The sequence below is a fragment of the Alosa sapidissima genome, chromosome 20, assembly GCF_018492685.1.
Source record: "Alosa sapidissima isolate fAloSap1 chromosome 20, fAloSap1.pri, whole genome shotgun sequence".
Classification (NCBI taxonomy): Eukaryota; Metazoa; Chordata; class Actinopteri; order Clupeiformes; family Clupeidae; genus Alosa; species Alosa sapidissima.
This window is the reverse complement of record NC_055976.1, coordinates 7985229-8002203: the sequence shown is the minus strand read 5'-3', so window position 1 is coordinate 8002203 and position 16975 is coordinate 7985229. Positions and strand designations below refer to the sequence as shown.

Genomic DNA, 16975 nt, shown 5'->3' with positions numbered 1-16975 from the left:
GAGAGTCGGAGGTGATGTGATTGCATGTGTGTATATGAAACAGCGTGTGTGTCCTGTGTCCTGTGCGTGTGACAAGGTGTGCGTGAAAGTATGTGTATGGTGGGAGGGACTATGTGTGTATGTGTGTGTGTGTGTGTGTGTGTGTGTGTGTGTGTGTGTGCATGTGTGCGGTGGGTACAGGGCCGAGGGCCCACTGAGAGCCCATCAGTGACAGCAGTCCAAACACTGGGGCCCAAGCTGCAGGCCGAGACCCGACACTGACAGACCTCAGATCCCTCCCAGATCCCCCGTGTGTCTACACACACACGCACGCCCAGCCTCTGATCCTGCACGCAATACATGCACACACACATACACACATACACACACACACACACACACACACACACACACACACACACACACACACACACACACACATACACACACACATTCCCACCCACGTACAGCACAATCAGAGTCTTCTCTCAGGGCATGGGGTCACCTGACAGTGACCTGTTATCAATGGCCCAGTGTGGGGCTTCCCGATGCCATTTATCTGTCAAGACGCTTCTACATCTGGCCAAAAGATTGCGTGTGTGTATACGTGTACGTGTGTGTGTGTGTGTGTGTGTTGGTGGGCTTTGTTCTACTAAGGTTCATCTTAATGGCTGCAATATGTCTGCCTTTTTTATTGATGTCCATTTTTTTTCCACTTAGTCTGCATCGCATGGGAGAGAGAGAGAGAGAGAGAGAGAGAGTGTGTGTGTGTGTGTATGTTTTCTTCCCTCCTTCTGTCACTTCCTCCCCTCGGTCCCCTCTCCTCCATCAGGACCTCGCTCATCCCTCGCTCCGGCGTCCCTTTACAGGCAGAACAAGCGCTCCTCTTCCTCCTCCACCAGGCCCCTGGGAACGACAGAACCACAGAGGTGAGCAGGGAGGAGGAGGAGGAAGAAACAGACAGAAACATCAACAGAGTGTGAGAGAGAGACAAAACACAGCCTTTCAATCTCAGCTGTATTTCAGAGAGGCACTACCGGTCGGGAGGCACAGAGGTAGCAAATAACCCTCCAGGCTCCTATGCCAAGAGATAGGCTGTCTTAAGGGGAGGAATATCAGTGGTGCCTGGTGTCTGTGTGACACTGTATTAGGATGTACAAGTGTGTATATGTTTATAAGGGTGTGGGTGTGTGTATGGGGTGTGTATGTGGGCTGTGTGTGTGTGTGTGTGTGTGTGTGAGTGAGTGAGTGTGTGCATATGTGTGTGTAAAGTATATGTGTGTGTGTGTGTGTGTGTGTGTGTGTGTGTGTATGTGTGTGTGTGTGTGTGTGTGTGTGTAAGAAATCTGCATGCTGTATGTGTGTATGTGCTGTATGTGCATGTGTGTGGGTACGTGTGTGATTCTCAGTGGCCTGCTGCCACGTCGTCATTAGGCTCTGTGGTGCAGACAGCCCTCCCAAGCCCAGAGACAGTAAACAACCCTGCCGTTCATTCCTTATTCATGGTTTTAATCACGGATGGCAAAGCAACGATAATCTGCTAAAAGAGAGAGTGTGAGTGTGTGTGTGTGTGTGTGTATGTGTGTGTGTGTGTGTGTGTCAAGTGGGGTGTAGGGAGTAAAAGTAGTTCCAGACTGTCTGCACCAGAGCATGACTTTGAAAACCGGCTGTTCAGGGACAGCAGCATCGGAGCGGGCGACAGAGCAAAGCTGCCTGAAAGGTCGGAGGGGTTGACAAGGAGCAACCTGGCGCGGCCACTGTACCGACGACGACACGCGGAAAAAATAGAGACGGTATAAACAAGCAGGTAGACAGGATGGAGCAGTAGGAAAACAACAAAACAAGGTGAAAACAACAAAGAACTGGGTCATTCCATGTCTCTAACTGCACTCCGGAGCTTAAACTGGTAGAGAGGGACACCAGCACTGCCAATGTCATATGTCCTCTTCCTAACCACTGACAAGGTCATATGTCTTCTTCCTAACCACTGACAAGGTCATGTGTCCTCTTCCTAACCACTGACAAATATTTGTTTCTGTGCTTTTAGCTACAATACCAACGGAACTAAATAAATCTAAATAAAGACAAATGTGAAAAAAAATAACCTTCTCCAAGTGATGAGTGTCCACGTCCAGACCTTGACTGAGGGAAGGCAGGAAACAGATAGCCGTTTGCTGTGAGGTCATCCTAGCAGAGCAGGAATGTTCTAGTTCCCTCAGCAGGGGCTCAGACAGACGCTGTGGCATCCTAGTGCTGCACAGCTTTTTTAATGAAGCATTGTTTAGACGCGGACGTGCGAGTGTGTGTGGGGGGGGGGGTGGGGGGTGCGCGGGGGGACGCAGGGGACCTGGATGGCGGATGGGCGGCTTCCTGTGAGCGGCTGAGCACCTCCGCTGGGCCTTCCGGCGAGTGGCGGACGGCGTTCGAGCCGAGCGCATAGGTATGACAGAAGGGGTTGGAGGGAGGGGTCTAGAAGGGCCCACATGCGTCATATTGCATACCAGCCTGGCAGATGGTGAACGTTCCCCAAACATTACTAGGTAAAAAGACGTCTTCAAGGACACAGGAAATGGCATCATGGTTTCTCTGACTGCCGAGGAGAGGAAGAAAAAAAAATAGAAGCGGGATCTGTTTCCTGTCTTGACCCCGGCTGGCCTCAGAGCGTTAGAGACTTTATTCTTAGGAATGTCTTAATCTGTGTGGAGGGGGGACTGGGGATTACCCTTTCAAACACACACACAAACACACACAGACACACACACACACACACAAACAGACACACACAAACCTCACTGCAGATCAACCCTTCCTGATTCACACAAGGGCAAGATTGGTACTATTATGATATCCGTCAGCTCAGCTCATCTTTCAATTAAAATACACACCCAGGTTGTGGGAGTGATGACCAAATTTATGAACAGCAAGTAATCCTTTAATTTACAGACTTTTTTTTCATACAGGTGAAGCGGTTCCTCAATCTTAAAATGGCTGCAATAAGATCTGTAACCATAGCAACATTATTAGCTGTTCCCTACTGTCAGTGCAGAAGCTCAGTGTCACCGTAAAATGTCAGAGTTGTCAGAGACCTCTGAGGAAGTCCAAACCAAAGATCCTTTATCAACCGTCTCTGTCCAAACTGATTTCTATCAGCAGGAGTGAAGCCCATAAACTATGTATGGGAGAGAGGAGTCACTCTACACACCCCAGTCACGCAATGCAGGGTGGTGTAACCTCTTCAGACAGAGCACTGACTGCACTTCTCAGCCATGCTACTCAACTACACCAAACACATCCCACTCTCCTTCCAGTGGCAAAATATCTACTGTGGAGTGACATGTTGTCTACAGCCTTGACTTATTTAATAATGTATTGCATACATCTGTATATCATGCACTACACCTGACTATATTGACTAGGTCTTATTTGAAGCAAACTGTATTAGTTTTGTATAGAGTTGTAAATGATTTCTATGGGGTCCACTATGTGGACACAATGTTATGAGTCACAATTTCATGTATGTTTTTTTCTGGTTGGCTCCTATCTGTCTCCCAGTGGCGTACCTGTAGGCAGCAATCTCAATGTCCAGGGCCATCTTCTGGCTCAGGAGCTCCTCGTAGTCACTGCAGTGCTCCCTCATCTGGGCCTCAAGGTCAGCCTGAGAGTCCTTCAGGTCGGCCACGCAGTTCTGGAAAGTCAGGGGCAGATAGGTGAGGAACTAACCCAGCGGGCGCACCCAAAAGTGGGACAGATTTGGAAAGGCCAGAGGGGGTAAGTGGAGAGGTGTGTGGAGCTTCTTACTGCTCACCTCCATGTCTTCGATCTCCTGCAGGTAAGCCTCTTTCCTGGCCTCGATCTCGGCCTCCAGCTCCTCGTTCTGCCTCTCCAGTTCGGCAAGCTCATTCTGCAGCTCAGCAATCTATAAACAAACAGGAATCGACCTAAAACACGTCACGCAGAAGACGACAAGCACAGACGAAGCAGACACATTTTGGGCTCTAATTTAAATAATGGGAAAATGAACTAAAGCATTATAATATGATATAACATGTCATTAAATACCATGAGCAGGATCTTAAACACAGACGTGGGTGGATCAATGATATCTTTGGTTCATTTTCAAGACTCTTTGCTCATTACACAACTTTGCATTATGCCTGTTATCTAAATTAGGGCCCTTGATTAGAACTCAAAAATGATTGTGACTATGCAAGGGAGTGTTCTACTTCAAAAGCATATTAGTAAGTTCACTTTAAATATAATACATATACATCACATATGCATACAGTATACACCACGCCGCCACCCCAGACATAGTAGTCTGTTGACAGGAGGACGGTCCTCCCCTGACGACAGGTCCAGACAGTAAGTGTCCAGCATTGGCGCGCGCACTGCCCCTGCTGTGAGTAATTACAGCAATCAGGCAGCTTAAACAAGAGCCTGTCAGAGACGGATGGCTGTGGCCGCTGCTGTTTGTCTTTCAGGTAGATCACAGGAGCCTCACAGCGGCTTCATTAGCCAGGCGATGATGGCACCCAGACCTGAGTCCATTACCCAGAACCAACACACGACTGACTGAAAATTCACTTACGTAGGTGGTGGATGTCTGGAACCTGCAGGAGTTGCATTTCTATATAATAGGAAACTATCTCAATGGCTGTCTGATCCAGTTATGATAAAGGAGGTCTGCTGTCGTCTAGTTTTAGGAGGCATGATTTGTGTGAATATTTCTTTGTGAGGATCTGTGTGTGTTGGATGATATACTGTCGGCTCTCGGTGAAACTGATACACCACTGATGTTTACAAAGTGACAGCCGAGATCCAGCTGAAGAAGTGTCTGAAGAAGTGATTAGTGATCTGAGGAAGTGATTAGTGATCTGAAGAAGTGATTAGTGATTAGTGATCTGAAGAAGTGATTAGTGATCAGTGATCTGAAGAAGTGATTAGTGATGTCTAGCTCCTCCCTGGTGCGATTAGTTCATCTGGACAGGTAGGCAGGCCTGCTAGTCATGCAGTCATGTTAGCTAGTCAGCTAGTCAGCTAGTCATGTTGCCACACCAGTGGCACCGAGGCCACCCATGCTGCCTTCACCATGGACTGCTGAATTAGCCAAAGCTGTATGACAGCGAGAAACTAGATCTTCGTCATCCATCATGAACAAAGAGTGAGAGGGAGTAATGAGGGACATGGGGATGAGAGCAAGATGAAGGTAGAGAACAGAAAGAAGTGATGGATGTAGAGAAGAGAAAGAAGTGATGGAGGTAGAGAAGAGAAAGAAGTGATGGAGGTAGAGAAGAGAAAGAAGTTATGGAGGTAGAGAAGAGAAAGAAGTGATGGAGGTAGAGAAGAGAAAGAAGTGATGGAGGAAGAGAAGAGAAAGAAGTGATGAAGGTAGAGAAGAGAAAGAAGTGGTAGATCATGTGGTAGAAAGGCAGTCAGGTGGTTACAAGTGGATGCCAAGAAAGTTCAGTAGTCAAATGAACAAGAGACTTTAAAGAAGACTGAAGACAAAAGAGCGACAGACAGAGATGGAGATGGAGGAGGAGAGAAAGAGAGGGATAGAGAGAGAGAGAGAGGGAGAAGGTAAGAGGGCAGACACAGAGCAGATCTGGGCTGTCCATCAGTGGTGCTCGCGTGCTCCACATTAGGAAAGGGGATCTGGTGTTATGAAAGTGCGGCTGCGGTTTGCGGAGGAGCTGTTTATTTAAAGAGAGGGGGCACGACCACAGCCACCATAATTAGAACCAAACCACTCCCATCTGTTATTGGAAATGGAGAGGTGTCAGCTGTGGTCAAGCGATGATTCCCTCCTCATAAAGAATGTAAACTCAGGTTACGACTTTTTTTCCCCCCTCCCCAGCTCTCGACTCAATCCGCCTTAATCGTTTTAGAGGGTTTCTCGTAAAAAGGGATTCTTGGTGAAACCTCCTTGTCCGCGTCAGCTTGTTCTAGGAGTACTGTGAGCAAAGAAAAGCTCGAGTTGGAGAAGTGCACTGAAAAACAAGAGTTCAGAAGTAGGAGAAGGAGAGGCAGGAGAGTGGGAGAGAGAGAGAGAGAGAGAGAGAGAGCGCGGATGACAGGTGAGCTTTATTACCGTGTCTCAGTGAGGTTTGGCATCTCAAGTGAGACTCACTGTGAAGGAATGTGTGAAGTTTATGAAGTCGAAAGGGGGGGATAGGGGAGAAAAGAAAGAGATGGAGAGAGTGAGAGAAAAACAGAGGGAGAGAGAGAGAGAGCATGTGAGTTAGACTGCAAAAGGCATAGTTGATAATGGTAGGCAGCGAGGGAGATAAATGCTGCAGAGCAGACACATCAGCACCCTCATATCTCACTGCCCATATCTCTCCGTGCAAACAGTGGAGATGGAGGGAGGCAAGGAGATACGGAGTGAGGGAAAGAGAGAGAGCAGAGAGAGAAAGAGAGAGAGAGAGATAGGGAGAGATCGACACATGCACCCGGCAACCCACACCTAAACAGTCGGGTCTGCGGGACTTTGTCCGATCCATTTACCGAGCTGTCAGAGGCAGAGCGGGTCTCTGTGCCCTACAGAAGGCTGAAGTGCAGGAGATTGAACAATTGCCCCATTACACCCAATTTAGGCACTGACGTCTGACGAACTAAACTGCGGTAAAACCATTTTGGACGCGCTTCTCCTCGGAGACGTCATCTGTGTGATTATTATCGCTGAGAAGAGGGGAGAGAAGGGAAGGAAGGAAGACAGCAAATCTCCAGAGAGAGAAAGAGAGAGAGAGAGAGAGAGAGAGAGAGAGATGGTTCCGTCAGTTGGCAGTATTAGTGAAGGAGACTGGCAGGTGTGTGTGAGAGGAAGAGAAGAAGACAGAGAGAGGAGCCTGGTGGGATTAAGAGGGAGGGGAGAGGAGGGGGAAGATGGATGGATGGAGGGAGAGAGATGGAGAGAGAGAGAGAGAGTGTTAAGAGCAAAGCCGTGGCCCAGTCACTCACCAGTGCCTTGAGGGCATCCACGTCCGTCACCTTGGAGACGTCTTTCACTCTAGCCCCTGCTGCTTTGGCCCCGGTGGCCCCGTTTCCATTTCCTCCTTCTCCTCCCGCAGTGATGGCCGCTCTCGGGCCGCACTCAAACTGAGAGGACATCAGGAGAGGACGTGCACACAGTGTGGGAGGTACAAACACTCACAAACAACACAAACACAACAACACACACACACACACACACACACACACACACACACACACACACACACACACACACACACACACACACACACACACACACACATATCAGTTTAAGGCTTGCAAAACAAGACCCACTTACACAGTATCAAAGAACAGGGTACACACACACATGACTAAATGAATAAATGAGAGATACACAACAGACACCAATTGCCATGGGCACCAAGCACACACAAGCACACTACCTCAAACACACACACCAATACACCTACAACACACTCAGTCCCAACGGAGGAGGGCCTGCTTTTTCCACTCCCCTGCCACAGAGGATCCTGGGAAGGCCGCCAAGCGTTCTGATTGCGGCCGTGACCTCGGCCTGGGAGCGGCTGGTCCCGGGTCACAAGGATCCTGGAGAGGTCACGTGGGTCAAAGTGCCGGTGCTAGGGGCTGACCTCTGCAGCGCAGGCTCTGTGGAGCAGGACAGCCCAAGGACAATGGTGCTCTGTGACTGGGAGCAGAAACAGCCCACGGCCAGCACAGGGGGGGATGGAGGGGGGACGCGCTGCTAACCTCACCGTACCAACACACACACGTGCATACACACACACACATGTGCTCAAATGCACATATATACAGATCAACTCACACACAAACACAGACATACCCTCCATGTCCCCACATATACATACACCCCTGGGGAACCACAGGGTCATGGGGGGTGTGCAGGTTGGCATATTTGTGGCTGTGTTTGCACATTTGTGTGTGTGTGCAGTTGTGGGTCTGTGTGACTGTATATTTATATAGAGCACTTGGCAGGGTTACTGAGGGCCCTGCATAGACCTCCTGATGACCAAAACATCCTGGTGGGTTCTGTGTGTTAGAGACTGGAGCATCTGTGTTTATATATATATATATGTGTGTGTGTGTGTGTAACCCATACCTGCAGGCTCTCTGCCAGCTGACTGTAGTACTCCTTGATATCCATGATAGCAGGAGTGATGTCGAGGTCTGGGAATTCCAAGGAGACGACGGCATCTTCACCAGGCGCTCCTTTTGCTGGCTCAGTCAGAATCTCCAGCCTCTGCCAACCACACACACCCCACATCACACACGTCAGACCCACTGTCACTTATACTGATTCACGTCCTTAAGCTATCTGGCTTAACACACTTACAAGCATCATAAAATAGAGCCCGAGAAGGTTTACTTTTTAGAGAAACAGAATTTATTTCAATAGTTTAGTATCTCTGAAACTCTCCCAGGCGTGTTTTAAGAGGCTACAATGAGGTCTAGCTGCATTAACTAAGGAGGATACCATAAAAATTGGCATACCCTTCGGCCAATTACTTTGTGTAAGGAGTGGACAACTGCATCCCTGAGGTGGCTAAACGTTGCAGAAGTTAGCGAGACATGCTAATGTAATTACTCCCTATAACAGTTGTGCATCTGTGTCTTTTTTTTAAGACCTGCACGTGTATGTGTTTTGCAGATAGCATTACCTGCTGGGTGGGCAACTAACAGAGGAAGCCACCGGTCCACTGTTTTGGAGGAATGAAGTGCTGGTGAAAAGCGCAACCATGTCGACCCTGCGGCCCGCATAAATAACACGAGACTGCGCCACCTTATCGGGGGAATACGGAGTGTTTGGAAACGCGGGTAATAATAGCAGTTAATAAAACAAAGGCGAACTTCTGTTTTCGTTCCATATTCAGACACGGCTTCCATGGCCTTGAGTTATGGAGCACATCCCAAAGGGAGTGCCTTACATGTGGAACGAGTGAGTGTGTGTCTGCCTGTGTGCATGAGTCTGTGAGTGTGTACGTGTACGTGAATGTGTCTGTGTGTGTGCATGAGTCTGTGTGCGAGAATGTGTGTGTGTGTGTGTGTGCCTGTGCGCGCCTGTGCATATTGATGTATTTCTGGAATACACACCCTGAGCAGTCTCCTCCTGCCCTTCTCCCCTCCCCTCCCTCCTCCTCCTCCTACATCAGATATGAGGATGCATGTTTCAGCTCTGGGGAGATGGAGAACAGAGAGGTGGGGGTGGAGGTGCCGCTGCTGCTGCTGTGTGTGTGTGTGTGTGTGTGTGTGTGTGTGCTGGAGGGGTGAGGGTTGCATTGGGGTGGATTAACTCAGTAGTGCAAACAGGGGTAAAGGAACAGAGAACCAAGGCTGGCACACGCCAGTGTTACACAGAATGTGTGTGTGTGTGTGTGTGTGTGTGCGCGCGTGTGTGTGCCTCCATGTGTGTGGGGAGGGCCAAGTGGGGGCAGAGGCGCAAAGGGCATGAACTGAGATTAGGAACAGAGGGAGTAGGGCCCAAGTGAATGTGATGAATGCTGTTTGGGTAAGGACAGGGGGGGGGGGGGGGGGTCTGATTGCGGTCTGTTCTGTGCCCAGCTCCATTGTGTGTGAATTCTCAAATTCTCCAGCATCCCCCTTTTCTTATTGCTCTGACTGTGAAGTAGCACAAGTGCCAAAGCAATTATGCAGAAACAATGCGAGTCTAGTGTTTCAGGCACTGTGGATGATGATCAAAATACTGTCTGGTAGCAAGAGCGCTGACAGAACAGACATTTGGCTTTTTTACATTTTACAATCATATCAGTTTGTAATTGATCTACATTTTAACATATTTGCACAGTGTAACTGGGATTTCAATAGAACTGAATGTGACTGTGACTGATTGAAGGAGATTTTAGAAATTGCAAATGGTTTTCATGTAGATTTAGTAGCTAGAAAGGAGTCCGCAATTACAACATGAAAGTGCTGTGTGTGACCTTGACAAACAGATTAAGGTCAAGAGGAGCAGTATGACTAAGTGATCTTGGTTGAAAAAGTCTGGTGATACTGTATATTGGCAAGAGATGACAGAAGAGCCCCTGCACCTCAGTGGAAGATCAGTGAGGGATGCTGGGTAGAGTTTCTAGGTTCACTGAGTGATCACTGGCGAGTCCAACTGAGATACCTTTGAGGGACCGATTAAACTGTCCATCTGCTAAACTACTCAACCAGAAAGCAGAAAGTTACTCTTCCCCTCATCACCATAATCACCAAAGCTCAGGCCCTACAGAGAGAGAGATACAGAGAGAGAGAGAGAGAGAGAGAGAGAGAGAGAGAGAGTGAAAGAAAGAAAGAGAGAGGGAGAGAGAGAGAGAGTGTGTGTGTGTGTGTGTGTGTGTGTGTGTGTGTGTGTGTGTGTGTGTGTGTGTGTGTGTGTGTGTGTGTAGTCAGATCTAGTTTGTTTATGACTGCAGTTATTTCACCTCCTCGTGCTGCTGCTCCATATTGGCCAGCTGCTCCTCGTAGATGGCAACTTGCTCCCTCAGTGCCAGGCAGTCGGCTGTGATGTCATCAACATCCTATAGGGGGCAGCAGAGAGGGCCGAGACCAGACAAAACAAGGTCTCAAATTCTGCTGTCACACTCAGAGCTCAATTTACCCTGTCCCTCTCTCTCTCTCTCCCTCTCACACACACACACACACACACACACACACACACACACACACACACACACACACACACACTCTCTCTCTCTCTCTCTCACACACACACACAAAAAAATGATCCTAGTATACTGCAACACATCTACAGTACATGAAAAGGACACAAACTCAAACACACACACACACACACACACAACTATTCTAGCAGGCTGCCACACATCTACATTATATGAAAAGAACACGATCACACACACACACAAACACACACACACACACAGATATAATCACTACCCATGCCAGTGAAAGTATAAATGTGTGGGCACACTGGCACTCTACCATACAACACACACACACACACTCTGTCTCATCCCTCTCTCCCTCCCATGGGCAGGTATGCCCACACTGCATTGCGGAGCGGTAGCGGTGGCGGCAGTGGAGATCTTCTGTAACGGTAGAAGGGAGTAATTACATTCAAGCCTCCTCGTCCTGCAGAGCGTTGAGCTAGCGGGAGCTCCAGCTCAGCCAGGCCTTTAGAGTGCCTGATTAACTGCTGATGAATTCAATTACTCAGCGCAGGCGGCATTTGCATCTGAATGTCTACGCATCCAGGAGGACCAGAGAGGAGGACGAGGAGGAAGAAGAAGAGGAGGAAGAGGAGAAGACGAGAGAGAGGAGAAGAGAGGAGAGGAGAGATAGGTGGAAGAAGGAGCAGCAAAGAGGAGGCTATCAGACTGCTGCTACTCATCATGCATGGATTCCTGATGTGCATCAAGGCACAGCAGCTAGCCTCTGCTCACCTCACCATCCTCACACAAATACACACACACACACACACACACACACACACACACACCTTTTCTTATCTCTGCACAAATACTAGGCATGACTGGATAGAGTCGGCAAGCCAGGGGAGAGAATTCCCCCTCCCTCTCTGAAGATGACCCACCTCGGCAGTGCTCACGCTATTGGGGCTTTGCGTTGAGCTGGTCTCTGACTCTCCCCCGCTCCCTGGGCAGAGCCGCGGGTGGGCCTGTAACCTAAAACTACACAATCTCAAATCCGCAAAGGCCTCTTTATCGCCCCAAAAGGCTTCCACAGAACACCACAGGTAATCAAGCGTCCATGACATCACGGATTGTGATCCCAGGAACGAGAACGTGCCAGAATTCCGACAGCTTGAGAGCCCCGAAGCCTGGTCTCCAGGGACGTGGGCCTGGAATTTCTGGCCAGAGGTCAACATTAATAACGGGAGGATGATTTCCGATGAGGCCACCGACCATCTTCGGATCTCCCACAATGGCTCTTTCAACCCCCCAAACCTACTACAGACTACTACAGCTGTGGCTACTTTTTTCCTTTATCCAGTTCTCACCCCTTTCTTTCACACCCCCCACCCTCACACACACACACACACACACACACACACACACAGACGCACACAGACGCACACACACACACACACACACACACACACACACTCAGACGCACACACACGCATACACACACACACACACACACACAGGCTACAGCAGTGGAGTGGGAGCAAAGCTCAAGCGGTAATGGAATCACCATGTCGTCGAAACAGCACCCAGACATGAAACTGTGCGACATGAGAGCCGGGCCGGCTGAGCTGAATTAGGTGTCATGCTAACGGCTCTTTTACATCTGGCTGTTTTCACACGCCTGCGGATGTGTTCTGACATGCACGGCTGGCCTGAGTGGGGTTTTCGAGGACGGCTGGGCAGGGCTCTGGTTGCATAGCGGCCAGTTGGCCCCGAGTCTCAGAGACTGGTAATGGAGAGGAGGGGGTTTGGGTTTGTATGTGTGTGTGTGTGTGTGTGTGTGTGTGTGTTGTTGAGGGGGAGATTTCATCTGCAGATGAAGCAGCTGTGTTGACACGCTGCCCAAAACCAAAGGCAGTCAAATCCGAGACAGACCTCAGTGCCAGTGGCACCTATGAGCAAAAGCTGAGGGAGAAAAAGTCGCTAGCCAATACTGCCACCTAGTGGACAAATGTGAAAGTTTACTGGATGGACTCGCCTTATTATTGTTATTAAACAAGCTGAACTTTCTATAGAATAGATACAGTAAATGGACAGCTGTAGTAATAAAGGCAGTGATAGAACAATGTTGATGCCAAATCACAGACCCAAAGCTGCAAACATTCAGAAGAGCAAATGAGGATGTGCAGCATTACCACGGCAACATCCTCCTTCTCCAGCTGGATGAGAGAGCGCCGCTCCACCGCCTGGTCATACTCAGCCTGCAGACATGCCAGCTCCTTCTTCAGGTCCTCTGTGTCACGCAGAATCTCCTCCTAAGGGAAACAAAGCCACCAGGCATGAAGGAACACCATATCTGAAAATGCTGAAAAGTACACTAAACCCTAAGGGAAGAGTCTTGCATTGTTCCTCTGTACAGTAGTACTGTAGTAGTGTGTTGGAGGTCTAGAGTCTGCAGTGCGGCACCTTCTCGTGGCGCAGCCTCTCCACCACGGCCTCCAGGCTGTAGTCCGCAGGGCCCCGGGTGGTGATGGCGGTCGACTCCTCCCCCTCCACTCCCATTCGCTCCTTCAGCTCCAGGATCTGCACCTCCAGGGACTCATTCTCCTCCTCCAGACACCGCGCCTGGAACGGAGAAGAGGAGGACTTCACTTTTTTTATTATTCGAAAACTTAAAAACGTACCTTGAGCTTTTACTCTATATGTATTGGTATCATGCCAAGATTTTACAAGAGTATGAAAAGACAAGTCAATTAGTCTAAATGGGGTGGGTGGGGGTGAGGGTGGGGATGGGGGGGGTGGGGTTAAGAGAATCATGCAGGGTTGGTATTGTTGACCTCACTCAAATCCAGCACACACACTTGCTCATGACTTGGTGGGACATTTCATAGCAGGTGTGAGGCCTCATCTCACAAGCCCAGCCTAGCCTCATTCTCACCACGTCGACGAGGACGGCCAGGCGGTCATTGAGGGCTGCGATGAGGGAGCGCTCCTTGGCGAAGCGGATCACGCTCTCTTTGTTCAGCGCACGTGCCGCCGCAAAGTCCGGCTCGGGCCACGGGCAGCCGTTGGCTCCGCCCCTGTGGGTGAGAAGCTTGTTATTGGTCACACAATATTCTGTCGCTGGTGGCCTCAGCAGGGAGGAGTGCTTTGTTGAGGTCATGCAAGATTTGTGAGGGCCCACACCCTACTGCTAAACAAACTCTACCACAGAATGTTCTGGAACTTCTCGTCTGTTCCCACCACTACAAACAGAAGAATTAACTTTTAATGAACTGAGTTGCAAACAAAATAACTGAAACATTTCTTGGTCACTGCAAAATGCAAATATTATGTTGAATTACTGACATTTTGATCTTTTGATGGTGACAGATGTCTAAGTGTGTTCATAAGCTAAATGATGTCAGTTCAAGGTCACCGCCACTATGAGCAATCTTGCTATAACTAGGTGTGTCTTTGGGTCTCTGTAAACAGTACAGCACTATTTTATGACCCTATGTTAGGGTCATAACATATCAGATTAAACAAACAGTTCATAACCCCAGCCTACCTCATTCCTATCCATTATAACTTCTGGAAATGTTGCACCACATAAAGCTGAGAGAGACAAATAAGCAACCAGTGTGAATGCTCATCAGACTGACACCACAATTAATGTTACGCAAAGCCACAGCATCCAATATACACCTGATATCATATGGATAAAACAGCTGGAAACTTCCACACACGTCTCACAGACAGGCCTGTCTGCTCCCATCATGTGAACTCATTGGATTCTGAGGCCCCTCGACCAGACTCTACTCCCTGTATCCCCACAAGGGCAGGCTAAGATGCCGGCACTGACCTGGCGGAGGAGAGGACTTGTCCGGCCCCTGCTCCAGCTCCATTCCACTGCTGCTGCTCCTCAAAGAGCCGGCGGTACGAGGACACCCTGACGGCCATCATAGTCCAGTAAGGGAGGCTGGCGTTTCGTGGGGGGAATGGCAGGGACTGGACCGCGGGGCTTTATATGGTGTTGCAGCAGGTCGGGAATCTCACACATACACAAGAAGTGGCCCTCATGGGCCGCTCAGCAGACCAACTATAGGGCAGAGCGTCAGCAGGCGAGGATTTCACAAAGGCTGGAGACAATCCGGTGGGAGCCACAGACGCCCGTTGTTGGTGCCCCGCTCACTAGGAGACTGGGGGTCTAGAGCAGTGGTTCTGAAACGTTTTGTCTGGTGACCCCCCAAAAAACATGGGCCAAGTCTCGCAACCCCCTTCTCCCTAACCGGCAGAATTTGGTTTCAAAATATTTCAAGATGGGCATTGGAAGCAGAGGCAGAAAATCTCTTCTCTCATAGAGAGGCTATGTCAACACCAAAGGCATCAATGTCAATGGCAGCCTTTAACTTAAAAACCTTTAGAAAAATGTCAAATCATTTTGTGACCCCTCCAATATTTTTGCTGTCCCCCAATTTAACCACTGGTCTAGAGCAGTGTCTGGGTAAGGCGTCGTCACAGAAGGTTTTAAACAACATTACAAACTTACAACAGTGATGCAACTAAAGCCAGAACTTCCCTCTACTCTTTTCAATGCCATGCATATCGCCTGTCTAAAGGTCCCTGTCCATTTGCCCTTATCAGGACTAAGAACTTATTATATACAGAATAAAATAGAATCCTGAGAAAAGTACTAGATGATTCAATCATTTCCCTGAATGAACAATCAAACAAAAACTTCCCTGTTCCATCAGAATGTTGTGACAGGTGTACAAAATTGCCGTTTATTATTGCGGTTTAAACTTATTTACATATTGTGCAGTTCCTCATGCCAAAGATTTGCTCTCAGAACCTTCATAGCCATGTCAACAATCAATATTTTGAATGTTGCAGCACATAAGACATACAGACAAATTTACGTTTTCAAATATGTTTTATTTCCATTAAATAAATTAAAAGTACCAAAAATAAGGGAGAAATGAAAATGTGTGCAAGTTTTTGTTTGCATAAGTACCAAAATTATGAGAGGGACCGCTAGAAGAAGAAAAAAAAAAACTCAGAACAAACGGTTGAAGACAACATTTAAGTCACAGGAGTAAACATTCAGTTCAAAAGTTTCAACCAGCCTAGAGGTTATGGGGATGGTGGCCTAGCTGTGCCAAAAAGCCTAAAAGCAGGGAAGTCATAGACCACCAGACGGTTACTCTCTTCTGTCATACATGATGGATTCCTCTCCTTCCTAAGCATCGTTGGTTTGGCAATGCTGAGCAAGCGTTTAAGGCAGGGAGGGGTGGGGGGGGGGGCAGGAGGTGTGAGTCTACGGAGCGGATTTAGTTTTCTGGGAAACAGGAGATTATGAAAGACATGATGATGGGGTGACCTACAATCTGCTGATGTGGTGCTACTGGGTCCAAAAGCTGCCGCTGGGGGTCAGGGGGGGGGGGGGGGGGCAGCCACTCGGGGAGGGTCTGGTGTGAAAACCGGTGGCTTTGAGGTCATCGTCCAAATATCCCTCCGGCTTAATGCCAGAGGGAATGCAAGGAAAATATTCAGTTATTCAATCATTCAAGTAAAATGCTGAAATGATGATTATGCTACCAGTTCTTCACCAGTCCCACCAGAAATGTAGCGGCAAAGACATGAATTGTTTAAAAGGCAAGAAAATGCTGCAATGATTTTGAAAAGAAAGTGTTTACAAAGGAAAGGAAGAAGGCAAGAGTGTTCAGAAGGGCATCCAGAGAAGAAAAAAAAGTGGCCCGCCTGACTACATTTCTTAGGAACAAGATCATTGGACAGTCTTTGAAATGGCACAGAGCGAGACCGCGGTCTTTTAATGGATCAACTGCTGCAGCTAGCAACCAAATGTTATATAGGCTGCCCTTTCCATTCAAAATGAAAGGCAGTCGAAGTAACAGCTTGGAAAATTCTTGCCAACTGATCATCAGCAGTGACATTTCAAACATTCAGATGATAAAGATAGCTAACCATTGAACTTCTTTTTGTAGATTTCAAAATGGTCCTGTTCCATGATAAATACCAGTGCGCACTACTTCCGTGGAACAAACTTAGGCTACAGACAACCCTTTTTTTCCACAGAGCTTACAAGAGGAAATGAACTTGCAAAAAAAAAAAAAGAAAAAAAAAAAATACATCCTGCGGTTTCAGCCCCATGAAGTTGCCAGATAGTAGCACGTCATACTAAGAGATATGCCACACCCCCACATATGCACACACAGCCATACATAATGAGCATACACACTTAATACACACGTACACATTCACTCTCAAATACACTTAATAAGTAAAAGTCATGGTGGAAGGCTGTAAACACAGATTGGGATTTCTGGAAGTGAGTGTGTACAATATAAGCGATGATGACAACATTAACAGGAAAGAACAGAGAACACGGTCAC

The 16975-nt window shown here is 48.3% G+C and overlaps 1 protein-coding gene across 1 annotated transcript; it reads right to left on the bottom strand.

The window, feature by feature from the left end:
- Nucleotides 1-743: 743 nt before the first annotated feature.
- On the bottom strand, nt 744-14558 carry vimr2 (vimentin-related 2). The gene is made up of 10 exons (XM_042074243.1): nt 14425-14558; nt 13519-13660; nt 13047-13205; nt 12776-12895; nt 10398-10493; nt 8072-8212; nt 6940-7077; nt 3785-3895; nt 3540-3664; nt 744-885 (listed from the first exon to the last, which is right to left on the bottom strand). The coding sequence occupies exons 1-10, from the start codon at nt 14523-14525 to the stop codon at nt 843-845; spliced, it is 1176 nt and encodes a 391-aa protein (XP_041930177.1). The 5' UTR covers nt 14526-14558; the 3' UTR covers nt 744-842.
- Nucleotides 14559-16975: the final 2417 nt, after the last annotated feature.

Excerpts from the sequence above, each read along its gene's own strand:
- vimr2 (XM_042074243.1), bottom strand. The coding sequence starts at position 14,525 with ATGATGGCCGTCAGGGTGTCCTCGTACCGCCGGCTCTTTGAGGAGCAG. Across the intron at positions 13,206-13,518 it reads TGGCCGTCCTCGTCGACGTG|GCGCGGTGTCTGGAGGAGGA; the intron begins GTGAGAATGAGG and ends TCTCCGTTCCAG. Across the intron at positions 886-3,539 it reads ATTGAGATTGCTGCCTACAG|GGGCCTGGTGGAGGAGGAAG; the intron begins GTACGCCACTGG and ends TGTCGTTCCCAG.